General features: G+C 35.4%; 1 protein-coding gene across 2 annotated transcripts in view; it reads left to right on the top strand.

The window, feature by feature from the left end:
* The window catches only part of DNTT (DNA nucleotidylexotransferase), a 100,423-nt gene that overhangs the window by 22,010 nt on the left and 60,199 nt on the right, over nt 1–18,214 (top strand). For both annotated transcript variants that reach the window (XM_052677459.1, XM_052677458.1), the window contains 4 exons: nt 6,501–6,671; nt 8,274–8,345; nt 11,319–11,442; nt 12,723–12,855. In XM_052677459.1, the coding sequence (XP_052533419.1) occupies nt 6,501–6,671; nt 8,274–8,345; nt 11,319–11,442; nt 12,723–12,855 (500 nt within the window). The remainder of the gene's footprint in view (nt 1–6,500; nt 6,672–8,273; nt 8,346–11,318; nt 11,443–12,722; nt 12,856–18,214) is intronic.

Genomic DNA, 18,214 nt, shown 5'->3' with positions numbered 1-18,214 from the left:
AATCCCCACTCAAATTATTTTTTCAAGCCGAGAATAGTGCTGCAAATCCCATTGTTTGCATAAAAAGTACATCAAATATGTCAAATTACATGTCAAGGACAAGAGTATGGCGTTGTGTGGCAGCTTATGGAAAGGAAACTCCCTCTGATTTGTGAAGTCTCATGCGTTTTTGTGTTACACATACTGTGGCCTCATGATCCACAGCTTAGAACATATTGCCATGGCATTACTGATTTACATGATTCGGGAGTGCACCTGAGTATGTAGCTTGGACTGCAGCTGTTCCAAATGAATAAACACATAAAACAAAAGGGCAAATCATTTCACCCAGAGTTTCTACTGTAACATGTTTATCTTAAGTTTGCCTTAAATGTTAATGCTATTCTCTGGTAATATTATTATAACATTCTTCTCTGCTTCTTTTGTAAATAGTTAGCCATTCTTTTCCTGTCTTGCTGAAAATATACACTTGGTGGCTGCACGTGGTAAAATAAATGGAGTCATTCTGCTTCGCTCAAGGGGGTTTGTTGAATTTGAATATTAATACCAGGCAGCAACAAAATTCAGAAAGACATTCTTCTGTGAAGAAAACACAATCAAATTCTTACAGAAGAAACTAATTAAGTCAAAGGCAAATGGTTCTGTGATTCTGAGGCTTATTTCTAATGCTTCTGAGTGTTACTCTACGTAGGCTGTTACTCACAGTAATGAGAATGTAAATGTTTAGCATGGGAAAATGCCTGGTTTTCTTTCCATTTTGCTAGAGAAAAAAGTAATCCATATTTTATTTTCTCTTTTTTTTTTCTTTTACCTAAAGAAATGCACATCAGTTATATCAGTGGTTGAAATACTTGTTATTATTCCATTTTAAGGCCTTGGGAAAGTCTAATGAACTTGAGAATTCTGTAGGTAGAAAACCAACTAACTGAATGCACACTAAATAACACAAACAGACTTACTGACATAGCTTACTTCAATCAAGTAATATCATGAACGTTATAATACACATTATTCTATTTCTGTTTTTTTTCTGTCTCTCAGCTCCTTTGTTTCTTCAGTTGATATAACATGACACAGTAAAATCTTTAGACCTGAGCAAGTATTGGGCTTTTTTGTTTGGTTTAGGAAATTCAAAAAAGTTCAGACTGAAGCAAAATGGATCATTTAATTTATATGGAAATTGCTTTCATTAATTCTACAGCTTGACTCAGATTCTTGAAATAAGAACTTGAAATGATTTATTTTGCTTCTCTGCGTATATAAAAAGTATACATAAACATTCCAACTCTTCCCTTTGGGTTTTAGAATTAGGATTGATGCTGGAGGAAGTTGAAAGAAAATTATTTGAATGTCTTGGTCATTCTAAATCTCCATTGTTAAATCACTTTGGTTAATTTTGAAGAAATATGGGCAACAGCGATTTTATGAGAACTAGAACCGACCCTATGGGTTTACTACTTATTTAATAAACTTGAGGAGTTAAACAGTGATTGAGAGAAAAAGCAGTTCCATTCAACTCACTGCTCTTAATATAAAAGTATAGGTGGTAAGGTATAATGTGAGATTTCTTATTTCCTTTCTTTTTGTTTAGCGCACTTAAATATTTATCTCTTCAGTGGGTTAAGTTCACCTCTACAGTAGTACGATATTGTTCATTTGTGCTGCTCTTGCAAGCTCAGGTAAGATGGGGTCTTTTTTTATAAGGGATGTTGAACAATTCATGCCCTGGAGACTTTACAGCCCCAGTAGACAGCAAATGAAGAATAGCAAGGGAAACACTGGCAGGGAGGTCTGAACTTTCCAAGTGCACAAGGCAGAAGAACAGTAGATACAGGTGTGAAAATAAGACAAGTGATGTGCCCATGAAGCTGTAATGCTTTACTTATAAAATAGATTAGATTTAAAATACTTTTTCAAAATATCTTCCATTTGATATTTTTCAATTTAATAATGGAAGCATCTGTTTTTACAAAAATTTTAGACCATTGTTAAAAAATATTGCAAGTAATAGTGGGACTGATCTGAAAGCCTTAATGTTAGAATAAGGATATTATGAAGCATAACCTGGAACTATTAACTGTTTTTGCTCTCCTGAAATGTGAGTGGCCTCATGCATTCCGATATTCGTGTTGAAAATGCTTCAGGAAACAGAAAATAGCAATGCACCAGAAGTTTATTTTTGAGAATTATTCCAATTTATTAGTTGATAATCTTGTTTTGTATTTTGATTCTACTCTAATTTCTAGCTTCTATAAGCTAATATTTTATTGTGCATTTTTACCTGTTTCTTACTCATGTTATGGCATTTTTAGTATTTATCTTAAGACTTAAGTACTAAATGTTAAATAAGCTTCAAAATTTCTGTCAGCACATTGAGCCTCTTTTAACATAAATCAAAATCCTTTTGTACTTTTGCAACTGACAAGTATTTATCTTGAAGCCCATCCCATCCCCAAATATTCCCATAGCATAAGTCTCATTCACATACATTTCAGTTTCAGGCACAGATGGGCCGTTTTTGATAAGCAGCTTTCAGAATAATACAAAGCTGAAATGTAGCTCAGCTATCTTTCACATTTAATTAAAACAGTCTCTACAGAATACTCCAGAGGTTAAGAAAACCCTCCATGTTAAAAATCTTAGAAATTTACTTTCCTTTTTAAACTAGTATTTGTTAAACAGGCAATCTGAGTATTCATCTAACTGATAAAGAAGCTACGCGGTGCTTTCTATACAAAGTACTGAAGCTTAGAGTAACACTAGGGGTTAATAACTTTCTTTTTTATATCACCGTAGATAGATTTCATGAGTTATCTTAAATATTGAGATATGTGTATATGTTATATGTGAGTTATCTTTGTCCAGAGAAGGGCAACAAAACTGGTGAGGGGTCTGGAGAACAAGTCTTATGAGGAGCGGTTGAGGGAGCTGGGATTGTTTAGTCTGGAGAAGAGGAGGCTCAGAGGAGACCTCACTCCACTCTACAACTTCCTGAAGGGAGATGGTGGTGAAGAGGGATTTGGCCTCTTCTCCCAGGCAACGAACAGGATCCAGGGAAATGGCCGCAAATTGTACCAGAGGAGATTTAGGTTAGACGTGAGGAAAAACTTTTTATCTCAGAGTGGTCAGGCATTAGAATGGCTGCCCAGGGAGGTGGTGGAGTCGCCATTCCTGGCAGTGTTCAAGAGGAGTCTGGATGAGGAGCTGCAAGATATGTTTTAGTAGCTTGTGGTAGCAGTGATAAAGAGAAGATGGTTGGACTAGATGATCTTATAGGTTGTTTCCAACCTTGCGATTATATGGTTCTATCTTATATATCCTAGAGGTCCCTTCCAACCTGGGCCCTTCTGTGTCTGTGATATTGCAAGCTTTTTCTCAGCTAATGTAGGAATTCCATGTCCTTTCCCCACCTGGAATATTTTCCAGTGTGTACTAAAACATTGAATAGGCTGTAACTCCACTTGAAGATCAGTTACTTTTATTTTATGTATTTTTTTAAAAGCAGAAAGATTATATAAAAAAGAATATCAAAAGCAGTTTTATGTAAAAAGGTAGGTTTGTAATTAATTGCAGCATTTTCAAGCAGTGTTTTGTACAGGGAATAATGCATATTCAGTACTATTTAATTGTTTATTTAAAATAGCTTAATGAGCTCTGCGAAGGCAGGAAAACATTGAATAATGCAAACTAGAATAATAAAAATGCTTTAATTGTTTTCTCATTGACTGACTGTCAACAGTGTCTGAGTACAATGGTACATGTGACTGCATTTTTCAATAATGGTGGGGATACAGCTTTCCTGTAGACTGCCCACACAGCAGTAGAAAGGGGATAGTGCCTCTATCAAACAGTGATGTTGGTATATGCAGATACATTTATCGTTATGGCTGATTCTTTAGGGTAGAATGTCTGTTTAAATGCCCACAAAAGAGTACTACTATTGGAGGTGAGAGGAAGCTTGCACAGACTTTTCAAGTTTCCTAATCTAGAAGATAGCTTTCTTAGTCTGTCATTACTGCATCCTGCTAAACTGGTACTTACAAGAGTTGTTTTCTGGGGGTGTGTTTGTATAGATTATTTTAAAAGGAGGCAACTACTGTAACTTTTTTGATCAATCCCTGGTTTATGCTGGTGTCAACCTGCGCTATTTGTTGCCAGATATTTGTTTCCTCAGCATTCATGTGCTTTTGAGCATACATTGTAAGGAGAGAATAGAAAGAGCAACTGTAATTTTGTGAGTGGAAATGTAAACTTCACTTGAAGAAAAGTGACTTTAGTATTATGAAACTAAGAATAGTAGTATCTACAAAGATATTTTCCTAAATAGTAAGAAAGATTCTTCAAAACTGCTGAAGACTAAGAAGATTAAGAACTTGAAAGAACACCCAAACAATATAAACACAACAGCATAGACCATCTGACCACTTCAGTTCTGTACTGCTGAGGGCTAGCTGAAAAAACTCCCAGATCGTACATCTTTCTAAACAGATCTTTCCCAAGATGTCTATGGTAAATTGTTATATGGAATTGCACTGCACTTATTAAACAGCCAAATAAGTGTGCAGCTAAGTGGAGGATTCCTTGGTGAGATGGACAACTGATGACCAATGTTTAGACTTTCTTGACTACTTAATAATTCTTTAATCACAAAATCTTAATTGTTTCTTTAACAATCTTAATTACTGAGAGTTCACTCAGAAAGCAGAACCCTATTTATTTCAGGAAAGTCTTCACTGGAACCAACCAGCTAAAGAGAATTGTATGTATGAGCTCTCCTAGAAGATAAATAGGCTTGTGGAATATTGTTCTATAAGAGAAAAGAGGAAAAGGTCTATTTCAACAAGGGAGCTTGAGAACAGAGAATGAGCTGTTGAATTAATGTCTTAAGTCTTATTAATAGCTATCACACAAATGAGTTGATAGTTGCAAAATGTAGTGTAGGTTGACCATGTATTAACTGGGAATACAAAAAGAACCAGAGAATAATAAAAATGTCATCCGTAAAGGGATTGCAAATCTCTAGTAAAATGCCTGCTTCACTATTTTCATAGCATTTTTTACAGATGTGAAGAGAAAGATGCAGAATGCTTTGTCATGGTTGCACTGAAAAAAAAGTGTTTTTATTCAACTGAGGTATCTGTTTCTTCTGAAGACGTATTGTCAGACCAATTGAGATCTCAGGAGATCTAATAAGAGGAAAGCTTTGCAGATCCTAGGGTCTGTAGATATGTTTTCTTTAAAGCAAAGCCTTTCATTTACTTTGAGACCATACTGTTAATAGTTTGAACAATATAATGTGTCAGATGATCTGTTTTTCTAGAACTCACCAAGCTGAATTAAAAATAACAAGTAAACAATCTACACTCACTGTGAAAGGCATATTTAATTTTAATAACTGTTCTGTTTTTATTATCTTAGAGATTATAGCTCAAGAGTGGTGGAATCACTTCACTGGGTTTGCTATCATGGCAGTGAGTAGTATTGGGACTGACATCCTGTTCACCTGGAATTATTATGCATGTGGTATTTTGGATGCCTAGGGCCTGTATCTTGACTTTATCTTCTGATATAAAGTACGTTATTGCAACAATAAAAATCAAAATAAATTCTAAGACTTTTAAAAACAGTACAAAGGGGAATTTAATTACTAGTTAATTACTTACCCAAGGGCAGGAAAAATCTGTTTAATCTTTTCCACTCCTACTATTCATTTCAGTCATTGTAGTAAATCATCTGCTGTCTCCTGGTATATGTATCACAGGGTGATTACTCATTGTTATTCTTAAAACTTTTCTGATGAGCTTCTTGAAATACATCTTAGTGAAATGCAATTGCAGGCAGATGCGCACTGACAGCCACTTCTTTATTATTTTGTGATGTCTTATTGGTTAAAGAATCAACAGGAGTAAGTTGGAAGACAGGAAGGATACTCAGCCGCCTCATAAATGCGGGATGTACGGTGCTTTCAAGACTTGGATCAGCTTGCTACTCTTGAGAATCTGATGAGTAAGAATGGGATCTCCTGCTGGGATGAAAGGCTCTTTGTCGTGCAGGAACTTCACGAGTCTTTCTAATAGTGTTTATTTATGGTCTGCAATTAGTCTGTCCAATCCCACCTGAATGGTGCACAGGGTCATCCCTAAGTTCCAGGTGTGGGATTTTAGGTATGTATTTTGAACAGCCAAAGTCTCTTCTGGCAATGGTACATTCTGCAAATCTGAGAAGAAAACATTTAATTTTGCCACATTGGAATAAATTGAGGTTTTTTTGCAGGGCTTCATTAAGAACATGGTCTTCCAGATTCTAGTCAGCTGGAAGCCTTTAGAAGTTTTTACCTTAAAGTGATTATGTGATGATGCTGAATTTTTGTGATGATCTCCATCTTTTCACACTATTATAATTAAGTCTTTCTTGACTTGGCCTACAAAGTAACTCTTCTAATGAATGTACTGAATAGCTTGCACTAATTTTGTTTCTACCCTCTTTCTCTCTTCTCCCAGGATGCCTTTGAAATAATGGCTGAAAATTATGAATTCAAAGAAAATGAAATATTCTGCTTGGAATTTCTGAGAGCAGCTTCTGTGCTGAAATCTCTTCCATTTCCAGTAACCAGCATGAAAGATATACAGGGGTTGCCCTGCATGGGAGACAGAGTCAGAGACGTTATTGAGGTAACATACCTCTGCATTTGCAGCCAATCGATCTTTTCAGATCTACTTTTAGAGGTCACAGAATACAGCATTAATATTTGTATGCATTTACTCAACTGTGTGTATTTCCTTTAGTAACAATATATTATCCTTGAGATTAGGAATTCAGTGATTCCTTGAACGCTTTTATAGTAACATAAAGTTATAAAACAGAATGCTTTCTCTTATGAATAAAGTTAAATCACAAATAAGTGCAAATAAATAATGCAGTGTGAGAGTTATATGCAATTTTTAAGAACCCGCTCTGATTTGAATGTGACAGTTTAGCAATAATAGTTTTACTTATGTAACATCTGCCCTTGGCAACATCACTTTTCTCACCTGAATGTTTTATTGGAAATACAATTTTTGCCAAACTGGTAAATATTTTAGTAATTTAATGTTAAATCCTAACTTGCTCTGAATCAGATCAGAGCCTTTTGTCTAGGTGAAGGATGAACTTCACATTCTTACAGGAACTTTGAGAATTCCCTTTTTTTCTTTAATTCTTGGCCTTTTCAGAACCCTGCATCTCAGGTACTGTTACTGCAACAAGAGCTGATCAGAATATCTCCACTGCTTGCAGAGGTCATTGCTGGGTGTTGTGATTCAGTCTGGTTCCTATTCTGCCTCACTCCACCAGTTAAGAATGCAGCCTCTGAAGAGCTCCTTGTACCTACTACATAAGGGCTGGGAATTCAATTATGACTCTACAGAAAGTAGAATGACTTTTTGTTGTTATAAAAATGTCTTGTTTTTCTCATTTTGTTTTTCCCTCTTTATCAGAGAGTTTGAGGGAACTGTACATTCAAGAAAAAAACCATCTGGTTTTAAAATACTTTTACTGTTAAGAGAAATAAGCAAATAATGAAATTTAATTTTCATAGCAACACATTTATAGCTTATAATAAATATCTATTCTCTGGCTGTAAATTTATGAGTAAACAAGTAGTGTGAAATATATTCCATGATCCATATTTCTACTTCATCTTTGAGTAAATGTATGAGTAAACAAGTACTATGAAATTCATTCTGTAGTCCCAGTTCCTCCTTCATCCTTCAGTAATTTTCTGTCTCTCGCCTGCCCTTCGTTGTGGGCGCTGCTCCATCTCCTTGCTGCTCAACTGGACTGCGCATCTCACCTCAGTGTTGTGGTGAGGCCTTTCCACCTTTCGGACATTCTCTCTCTCATTATATTTGATTTATTAGCTTCAATTCTGATTATACTGTATCATAGTATGTTATCTTGCATTCCGATAATATACTTAGTAAATTAGTTTGTTTATCCACAGATCGGTGCCGCTGTTTTAATTATTTTGGGGTCTCCTGTTTCCTTTTTTTCGGAGGTGCGGATCTGCGGATCCCTCCACCCCGCTCGTCACGGAACCGGGCCGAACCAGCCTGTAAACCGTTGACATTCTTGGTTTTCTTTCCTCTGCAGAAAGGACTGCAGATTTCAATCTTGATGGAATAAAATGATGTATTTGCTAAATATGCTCTCAATATTTTTATAGGTGGAGAAGACTTTTCATTAGATTATTTCATTACATCTTGATTTTAAAAATAATGCTTTTCTCTGTTCAGGAGATTATTGAAGAAGGAGAGAGTTCTAGAGCTAAAGATGTACTAAATGATGAACGATATAAGTCATTTAAGGTAAATCTTTGAGGTTTGTTACTGTTATTGAAAACTGAGTATATTTCCTTCTGATTAGTAAGGAATTTACTTATAGACACAAGTATTTTATAATAAAGAAACATCAAGTATAAATAAAGAATAGATATTGAATAAAGAGAGCATGGAATAACTGTGAAATAAGATACCTTTATAGTCATTATGATGCGTACACAACTGCTCTTAAGCTTGAACTGAGCAGTCACTTTTTTCCTTAAAGAGAATGCATTACATTTGTTTTAAGTGTAATATAGTGTTTGTTTTAGCATTACTCCCTCTCCCGTTTTATTATTGCAATAATACTATGCCATTCCATTCTGGTATAAAGAGAACACTGGATGAAGTAGATGAGTCAGATCTAGTTTAATTCTCCTTTGAGTGAAGAAAAAGAAATAAGTCTTGGAGATATTTCTTTGTCAGGCATCTTGTTGGCTCAGAATCATGGTCACATTTCTGCATAGTTACAGGAAACCTAGAAAATAAATACCACATTTCCCATTTTTTACAATTTTATTTCTTAAATATTCTCCACTGGAAATATGTTTTCAATTTTATCTGCAGTTTTAATTTCTAAAAATATCCTCTGTGTTTTCAGAAAAAAAATGTTAAGGGGAATAAAAGGATTGGGACTGGTACATTTCCCTCTGTATTATTTGCTTCAGCTGTTTAAGGCAGATCCATTCCCTCTGAATCGTAACAGTGGTATGAAAAGACGTTCAGATACAGTAATGATGGTCAGAAAAGAGGTGTAGGTTCTCATGTGAGGCAGGATTCAGCAACCAGATTTACTTATTAATGGTATTAAAAATTGAGGATCAAAAATTATATATTGTATTTCAGAGATTAAGAAAATATCTACCAGAGGACATATCTCCAATATGTTTTATGCATTTTTTCATGTACCAAATTACAACAAACCAATGTGGATCTTTTTTTTAGCTGAGGGCAGCCCCAGCCATTTGTCTAAACTGGCTGTAGCTAGTTTTTTTTTAATCCGTATCTAGGTAAGTGAAGATCATAAAATCATAGAATGGGCTGGGTTGAAACTTGATGGTCATTGTGGTCCTTTTCCACCCCCCTGCTGTGTGCAGGGCCACCAACCACCAGACCAGGCTGCCCAGAGCCACATCTAGCCTGGCCTTGAATGTCTCCAGGGATGGGGCATCCACAAGCTCCCTGGGCAACCTGTTCCAGCGTGTCACTACTCTCCATGTGAAGAACTTCCTCCTAATATCTAATCTAAACCTCCCCTGTCTCAGTTTAAAACCATTCCCCTTTTGTCCTATCACTATCCACTTTCAAATAGCTGTTCCCCTTCCTGTTTTTATGCTTCCTTCAAGTACTGGAAAGCCACAGTGAGGTCTCCCAGAGCCTTCTCTTCTCCAAGATAAACAAGCCCAGTTCCCTCAACCTTTCTTCATAGGAGAGGTGTTCTAGCCCTCTGATCATCTCAGTGGCCCTCCTCTGGACCCGCTCCAAGAGCTTGTCCTTCCTGTCCTGGGGGCCCCAGGCCTGGATGCAGTACTCCAGATGGAGCCTCACAACAGCAGAGGGAATTTCATATTAGCAAATTCCTAATTTTCATTGTTTAACGTGATTCTAGTAACTATTGCTAATTACTTGTTATGACTTTAATGATCACAGCTGATCTCAATGTTGCAGTTATCAAAACACTGAAATAAACACACCGTATTATTGATATAGGGTATGACACGGTCAGTTCTTCTCCTTATGGAAGTGCTGCAGAGAACAACTTGACAGAATTCACTTTTACCAGATGACAATGGGAATTCTTGTGCGTGCCATTTAAGAAATATGCTGTCTGTTACGCACTGCACTCAGCACTGTCTTCAAATTAACAATGAATATTTATGGACCTTATGGAAGAACTACTTTTTTTTTTTTATCCTAAAAATTTAGGCATCAGCATAAAGTTCATTTTAAGTTCTGTCTCTCTGTATTAATTAAGTTTCTTGGAATAGTTCTGAATCCTGTAATAGGCTCCTTTGAAGACGGAGCACTAGGAGACAAATTAAAAGATAGCAATCAAAGTATTTAAAATCATTCTTTTGTAAATGACCATGTTTCAGGCAAAGAATAGGTAATTTCATCCATTATATACAAAATGTATATTTAATATTATCCAAGATTTTCACTCTTTATCTAATTATTTCCAAAGAATTAGTATAATTAGAAAAACACAAAATAGCAAGGTTGGAATTCACAGATTGTAGAAGTGGAAAATGGCAGCTATTCACATCTTGCATAGCTATTCTTTAAATTACATAAGAGAAACTATTGAGTGTCTCTGTACTGACAAAGTGAAGAAAAAGAATGTGCTTTCAGGAGGCATGAAGGCTTTTCTTCTTGTTTTCATATTTCTGTTAATCTGCGATACTGATCTACTGCTTACGCATCAGTGGTTTACATCAGTAACAGGTTGTCCAATCTCTTTGGAGCACAGTGATGACACCTAAATATGTACAAGTGATAGCTTGTAGCATAAAATAAAAATGCAATTTCAGTTAAATTAGGCAAGCAGTGTTGAGACGCCTCCTAATGTATAAAGGTGGTTTGAGGTTATCCAGTTACCTTATGATTCTGTTTGCATGTCTCGATTTTCCAGAGAAACAAAGTCTTTTTTTTTATTTCAAACCACTGCTGAATGTGTCCATTTAACTAAATTACAAAAAGATGCTAGCATGCTACCTTATTATTGCGTAGGTAGTTCTCATTAAAGTGAAATCTACACATAAAACAATTGTCTACTGAATATAACTATACAAAAAAAGGAAGCTGGATCTGTGTATTTGCAGTACACTATTTTCTTTTAATCTTTAGTGTAGGATACAATCTGCCCACCATTTTCACTGTGAAACCACCTTGTTAGCAACTCACTGTTAATTTACTTCTCTTTCAGACAACCTGAAATGTGTTTTCTTTCACTGACTTTAGCAATTTACTTCAGTCTTTGGAGTGGGAGTGAAGACATCAGAGAAATGGTTCAGAATGGGTTTACGAACTGTGGAAGAGGTAAAAGCTGACAAGACCCTGAAGCTGTCAAAAATGCAGAGAGCAGGTAAGGTGCAAGTGCCATTAAAAACTCAGTATCTCTGTGCTGTGACAACTTGAGAGAAGAAGACGGTGGTAACCCAATTTATTTGTAAGTTCAATTTCTTGACACAGCATCTTTTGAATATTAAGTTAGTAGGTTAAAACAGTAATTAGTATATTAGGACCCTCTAAAAATGATGTCATTGAACAGCTGTTAATATCTTTTTAAGTATGCTGCACAGGTACCCAATGAAACATGTTCTTATACACAAAATCATTAATGGATCATTATTATAGAAACTGTGAAAAAACTCCAACAATAGAAAAGCTCAGAACTGCTTTTCAAGGTGCAGCCTGTGTTGTTCAAGGCAGCTCTAATCTAGTGCAAATTAAGATATGTGATGAAATATTTGCAGAGTTACCTTCATAATCCTGGTACATCTTATCTTCACAGTTTTAACATAGTTAGATGAACAGTGTTGCTGCTCCAAAGATTATTTTTTGTGCTGTTTTTCTAAATAAAGGAACTCCTTTAAAGAAAAAATCCACTACATGAAGAGAACAAAACATGACGTTACTGTTATGTAACTTTATTTTCGCAGCTTAGAATCCTTTGGATTGGCAAGCTCTTTCTTTTCTTTTCTTTTTTTTTTTACACATATATTATCTCAAAGTGTTGAAGCAACCTGCAGAATTGGGCTCTTTTCATACAAGAACTGTGATCAAACATGAAGAAAGCAGTATTTTACATACCCACTAATTCTCTGGGGCCCATATTTGGTTGGAGTCCATCATTTCAGGAAGTGTTCCCTTTTAAGTGGTAAATCCAAAATGCCATTGGTAGGAACTAGTAGGTAAGTGAGAGTAATTCAGGTTCCTGATTCAGGATCTCATCAAGTGGAAATGCATACCAATATTCTGACGGCCATATTATTTATAACTGCTGTTCATAAGAACACTGTAATTTATCAAAACTACAAGAAGGAAGATGAATCCAGGAAGAAACTCTTCTGCATGTGATTCCATCAAATCCAAGGCAGGAGGCTGACTGTAAAAATAGTATGAAGGTAGAAACAGGTCAAAATAGATTTCTTTACATAACATTCTAAAACAAACCTATAGTTTCAGCTTCAAAGTCACACATTATTTTTGTAATTAGCTAGGATTTTCTTGTCCTTAGTACAAATTAAGTGGCTTGACTTCCTGATGAGAGATGTCTATGTATTTCACACTGGGCTTACATAACACTAAGTAGATTTTGAGGATTTCACAGAGTGATCAGCACTTTTTAACCTTTGATTTCAGGGTTTCTCTACTATGAGGACCTTGTTAGCTGTGTATCTAAGGCAGAAGCAGATGCAGTAAGCTTGATTGTCAAGAATACTGTCTGTACGTTTCTACCAGATGCTTTGGTTACCATAACTGGTGGTTTCAGAAGGTGAGTTGAAAACAAATGAACTCACTGAACTGTATCATTCAGGTATGCAGAAAATAATATCTTTGTCTTGTAAATCAAAGAAACTCAGTGGAAAATATGAGAATTTGTGGGTTTTTTTTTTTAATTTTTAATAAGATGATATTCCTAGATGATATTCCTATACCTGATGATATTCCTAGATTCTTGTGTTTTATTATTATTGCTTGGTTTGTCAGAACAAAATCCATCTAAGTACAGCTTGTTGAAAAAATGGTATTGAGATTGCTTACTGTACTTCACCCTGCTTTTTTTTTCTTTTTAAATGTATCGGAATTCCCAATGCTGAGTCTACTGTAAAGCCATGCTTTAAACAAAGGCATAAAAGCTTTAGGGCTTTTTTTTTTTTTTTAGGAGAATTGGTTACATGAGGTTGAGATGTAGTAAAATAAAGCTGGTAGTGACAGAAATATATGCTGTAGTAAGTACTGACTAAGCTGGGTATACTACAATCTTTAAATAGATAGGGAGATCTTGGAGGTTTTTTTCCTTTCTGATTACTTTTTCTAAAGCTGTTCATCTTGCTCTGTAAAATGAAACTCGAGACTGTTGCTCAGAACATAAATGACTCATGTACTAGTAATTCCTAGAGCATTTTCCTAAAGCTACACAGCAAAATGGTAAGGAATTGCCTTTAGTATTATCAAGTTTCTTGTTCTGTACAATCTCTTATGTCACTACTTATAGAGCATGACGTGCCATTAAAAAAATACCTTAGTATATTAAATCTGCTGCTTAATTTTTTTTTTTTTTTTTTTTGTGTGTGTATCTTTGGCTAATTGTTGAGGATAGAAAGATATTTCACAATCAACTGGTTCTTCAACAGTTATGGAAGAAATATACAAAAACAAGAAAAATCTGGGCTCTGAGGAGCAAATACATTATTCAGGAGTAATTCATGAGATATATATATATTTTTGTTATGCTAGCAGTGTACAAGGTGAGGTATGAGGGAATCATGCAATGGGTTAAGAATGGAAGGGACCATAAAAAGATCATCTCATTCCAGTGCCCCTGCCATGAGCAGGGCTGCCACTCACCTTACTTACTATGTTGAAAACTGGAAGAATTATTGGGGTCGGAACTTCTATTGCTGATCCACAGCCATGGAGATTTAGTAGAGATCTCATTATGATCTATGTGGTTTAATCAAAACACCGGCTCACAACTTGTTTGAGTAAGCCATGAAAATTGGAAATGGTGATGCAGTCTGTGGTGTAATCTGAGAATATTTCAAGAACAGTTTCTCTGATATGTTGTGTACAGTTTATTTCCACTTCCTTATTCCTTTGTTGTCACATCTTAACTCCCAAATTGTCTCTTTTACCTCTTCTCAAACACTACGTTACTGAAGCATTGTCTGCTACTTACTCAATGCCTTCTCATTCTGATTCTTTCATCTCTTGGCCTGTTTTCATGAAACTATAGCTCAGAACATATTTAATCACAAATGCTTTTCTTGTGTTTTAGGTTGGAAACAACTGTAGTGCTGTTTGGTTGAAAGTAACTCTCTTTTTTTGAGCTAAATCCATACAGGGATATAAAGACTTTCAAGTAACTTTAAAAAAAAAAAAAAAAAAAAAAAAAAAGTCCATGATGGCAACCCTTTGCAGCTCCCAGTTTCAATGATCTTTAATTAACTGTCCAATAACTCCCAATCTGAAATCATTCAGGAGCAGAAATGAATAAAATGAAGTTTGTATGAGTTTATCCTTTGTTACACTTGAACAGAAACATTTATAACACCTGTAAAACACATTCCTAGAGTTTCAATTGGTATTGTCAGGTATGAGAAGTTGGGACAAATTTGTTTCTATAAATACTTTTCTGACAGTATGGGTTGTCTTGAAACAAAATGCATGGAAATGCAGAAGTAGGGCAACTGAAATAAATAAATCACAACTACGTTGTGAGGAATGCGTTATGTTGTCTATCTGCGAAGGTCTAACAATCTGATTGTGGAAAAGGAAGCATTGAGGATGCTGATAACGCAACATAAAACATACTGTGGACAATGTCATCGAAAAGACTTGAATTTATCATGCAGTTTAGTTGAATCAGGAATTGCTGTGGTATGGTTTTCAGTGCTCAGCCTTTCTTATTTTGAATTGTGATTTAAGACTATTTTATTAATCCATTTATAAGACAGATCTTGAAAGGTCAGGAATACCTACCATTATGTGTCCTAAGTACCTCTGATGTAGGAGTGTAGTTTAGTCTAATGTGTGCTATAACTTTTAAATGAGCATTAAGAAGAAGACTTGGTGTGGTATTTTGTCTTTTTGATGGTGGATTTGCTTGTTATTTAAATGTTTATTTTTTGTGCAATGAAGACAATTAAGAATTTTTCAGTAAGTAAATGCATATTGGTCCCAGTTTTCTTGCATTCTTTGTATTACACTCAGATATTTTGACTGGATGATTGTATCCATTTTGTAAGACATTCAATTCTAAAAATTGTTTAGAAGAAAACGAAATACTAATTGATATGTATTCTGTTTAACTTTTACCAGTAGTGTGAGCCTGAACACAGGCTGCAGGCTCCATAGTCAGTAGCACTGGAAGTTACATAAAATGAGGATGGAACCTGTAAAAAACAGCAGATCCAAATCGTGATCCTAAGGTTTATTTTTCTATTTATATTTTTTGCAACCTGTCAGCTAAGTATACAGGCAAGCATTTTTTTGTATCAATTAATTCAGTTGTTCTGTCATTCTTATTGGATGACATCTGAACACTGCTGTTCTTCATTCCATAGCCATAATCCTCCCATCTAGAAATTAAGAACATCCATGGTATTGGAAGAGCTTTTTGGAATCCACTGAGCAGTACCTACTGTAGAAGAAAGTCTAATTTTTTTTGCCTTTGAGGTAAATAACACTACCTCTCTACAAAAGCTCCGTAAATACACAGGAAAGAAAATAGTCCACAACTGGAAGGCAGAAGGAACAGATTTATATATTTCCTGCTTTTTAGGTTTACTAGATGAGCAAGCAGATGTCCCAGTTAACTTCAGCCAACCTGTAAAAGGTGCATCCAGCTACCCAAGGGTATTCTAAGTTACTTTAGATCTTCGTGATTTTTCATGATTGTGTCACTGTGTAAAAAACACTGCTTCTGGTTTAGATGGGTGGTTGATATTTTAGTTATTTTAAAGGTGTCCAATGCCCTGGGCAGTGTTCAAGTAGAGTAACTAGTACTCATCATGTAGTATCTGTCTGAGTAGGAGGTTAATTTACCCAGCCTGCATCAGTCTTAGGGATGTTTTATTTGTGGCTTTCTTATTACTGAATTGTCTTATAATTTGAGTCTAATTGTAGCTCACTATCTCCAACTTTGATTTTTGTATTTTCTTTTTAAAGATAATTTGAGGCTTTGTAGATAAAGATTTACCATGGAAAAAACAATGAAGAGAACAAAGAAAAGGCACAGTGTGTTCATCAAATAGCACCACTTTTTTGTTTATTACAATGGAAAAGTTTCTTTTGTGTGTGCGGTAGAATTTTCTACGAGACAAAGGAAAACATAACAGAATTGGATAGCATTGGGCTCTGATCTTTGTTGTGTGTCAAGAAAATTGCTTAAAAGTATTCCTTCTTTCCATCTTGGAAATAAAGTGAAATAGCTGCAAAAGAGATACAGATACTCACACTGAATAACTAATGTTATTGTGAAACATTCATTTCAGAAATAGGACTTCTGTATAGAGCCTGGAATCACAGCTGTTCTGACATATGCTCATATATTGGAAAATGTCAGTTGAAATATGTGAAGTGTATTGTATTTCCTAAGCTCTCGTTACTATGCTCAAGAGTTTGTGTTTTATCTGAGATAGGCATGTGGCCTCTGCATGAATTCCTTGATAAGTCTCGATAAAAGGCTTCATTTGACCTTGTCATATTGGGATCGTTCTAATAAAAATGTTCAATAGCTACAGCAGGCAGCAGAGGAAGAAGCCAAAGCCCTTAATGTGACTCCAAATCTTTATAAGATTCTGAGAAATAAATATATTTCAAAGCCTATGACGCACTTCTTTCATTCTGCTTGAATTTAGAATTAAAGTAGTACCAGACTTCAACTTTAATTTTGCAAATATTTCTTTCATTAAGGTTTTACAATAACCCAGTAGCAGAGTTTCCTTATTCCACTCAATACCTGGCACTACAGTATCTCTTTACATGCGTACGCTTAGCACCCAATGCTTAGATGTATTTCCATGCTTCTTACACCAAAGCACAAACTGTAGTAACAGCTGTACAAATACTATAATTTCTGTTTACTTTCTGCTGCTGTTATCTGCTGTTATTCCACTTTGTCAGAGAGAGAAATCTGCCATAAAGGAACTTTAAGGCAAGTTGCTCACTGAACATTTGAGCTGATATAGTTGTCTGCACACTCTCTAATTTAAGCAGCTCCTGGAAGAATCTAGCAGTTTTTCTAGCAACAAATAAAAGAGATTGGATATAATTCATGGGTGCAGTCATTCATGTGTCTGTAGGAAAATATAATCCACTCTGGATGAGGCTTTTAACCCAGAGATGCTGAAATCTCATCTGGTCTGGTCCTAAAGCTTAGTAAAACAGTTTTACAGTACCAAACTCCATATAAGTTTAGAATTATTTGTCCTTGAGAAACGGGGATGTCCTGAATAAAAATATTCTGAGGCAGAAGTTGAGAATGTTTTACAAATTAATGGCCTAAACAAGCCGATTTAGAAACAATCTATTGGAATAATTCAGTCACTTAATTTTGTCATTAGAACTCTGATTATTTTTCCCACTCATTTCATTTATTATTAGCAATGATGAACCATGAAGTAGAAACCAGTGAATAAGTTATCTAGGAGCCATGGCCAAAAAGATCTTTGTATGAATCCATGAGACAGTTGATTACTCAGTACAGTTATTTCTCTCAAAACCTATCTCAGGAAACTCTTTTGTTCATCCAAGCTTTTTACGTGCCCTACTCTATTCAAACCATTGCCATTTTCACAGGTTTATCAGCTCATAAGAAGGATGCTGTTTAGTTATTACTCTTTTTAAAGCTTTTTCGAGGGCTGGGTCTGGAGTAGAGATTGCAATGCCACTATGACAGTAGAGTTTTGATGCCATTCTCAGCCTTTCAGTTGCCATCTTATTTTACACCTCCTGGAGGGGATTTGCAATAACATTAACAACATTTAGTGTTTTCTGTCTCATGACCACTGATGATGAGAACTAGCAAGTCAACCAGGGTAGTAGAAGCAATGTGCAAGCAAAAATATATGAAGACCTAGATTATATTATTTTAGGATTATTACAATAAAGCATTCTGTATTGACATT

This window comes from Tympanuchus pallidicinctus, unplaced genomic scaffold, assembly GCF_026119805.1.
Source record: "Tympanuchus pallidicinctus isolate F22 unplaced genomic scaffold, pur_lepc_1.0 scaffold16, whole genome shotgun sequence".
NCBI lineage: Eukaryota > Metazoa > Chordata > Aves > Galliformes > Phasianidae > Tympanuchus > Tympanuchus pallidicinctus.
This window is presented reverse-complemented; position numbering and strand designations above follow the sequence as displayed.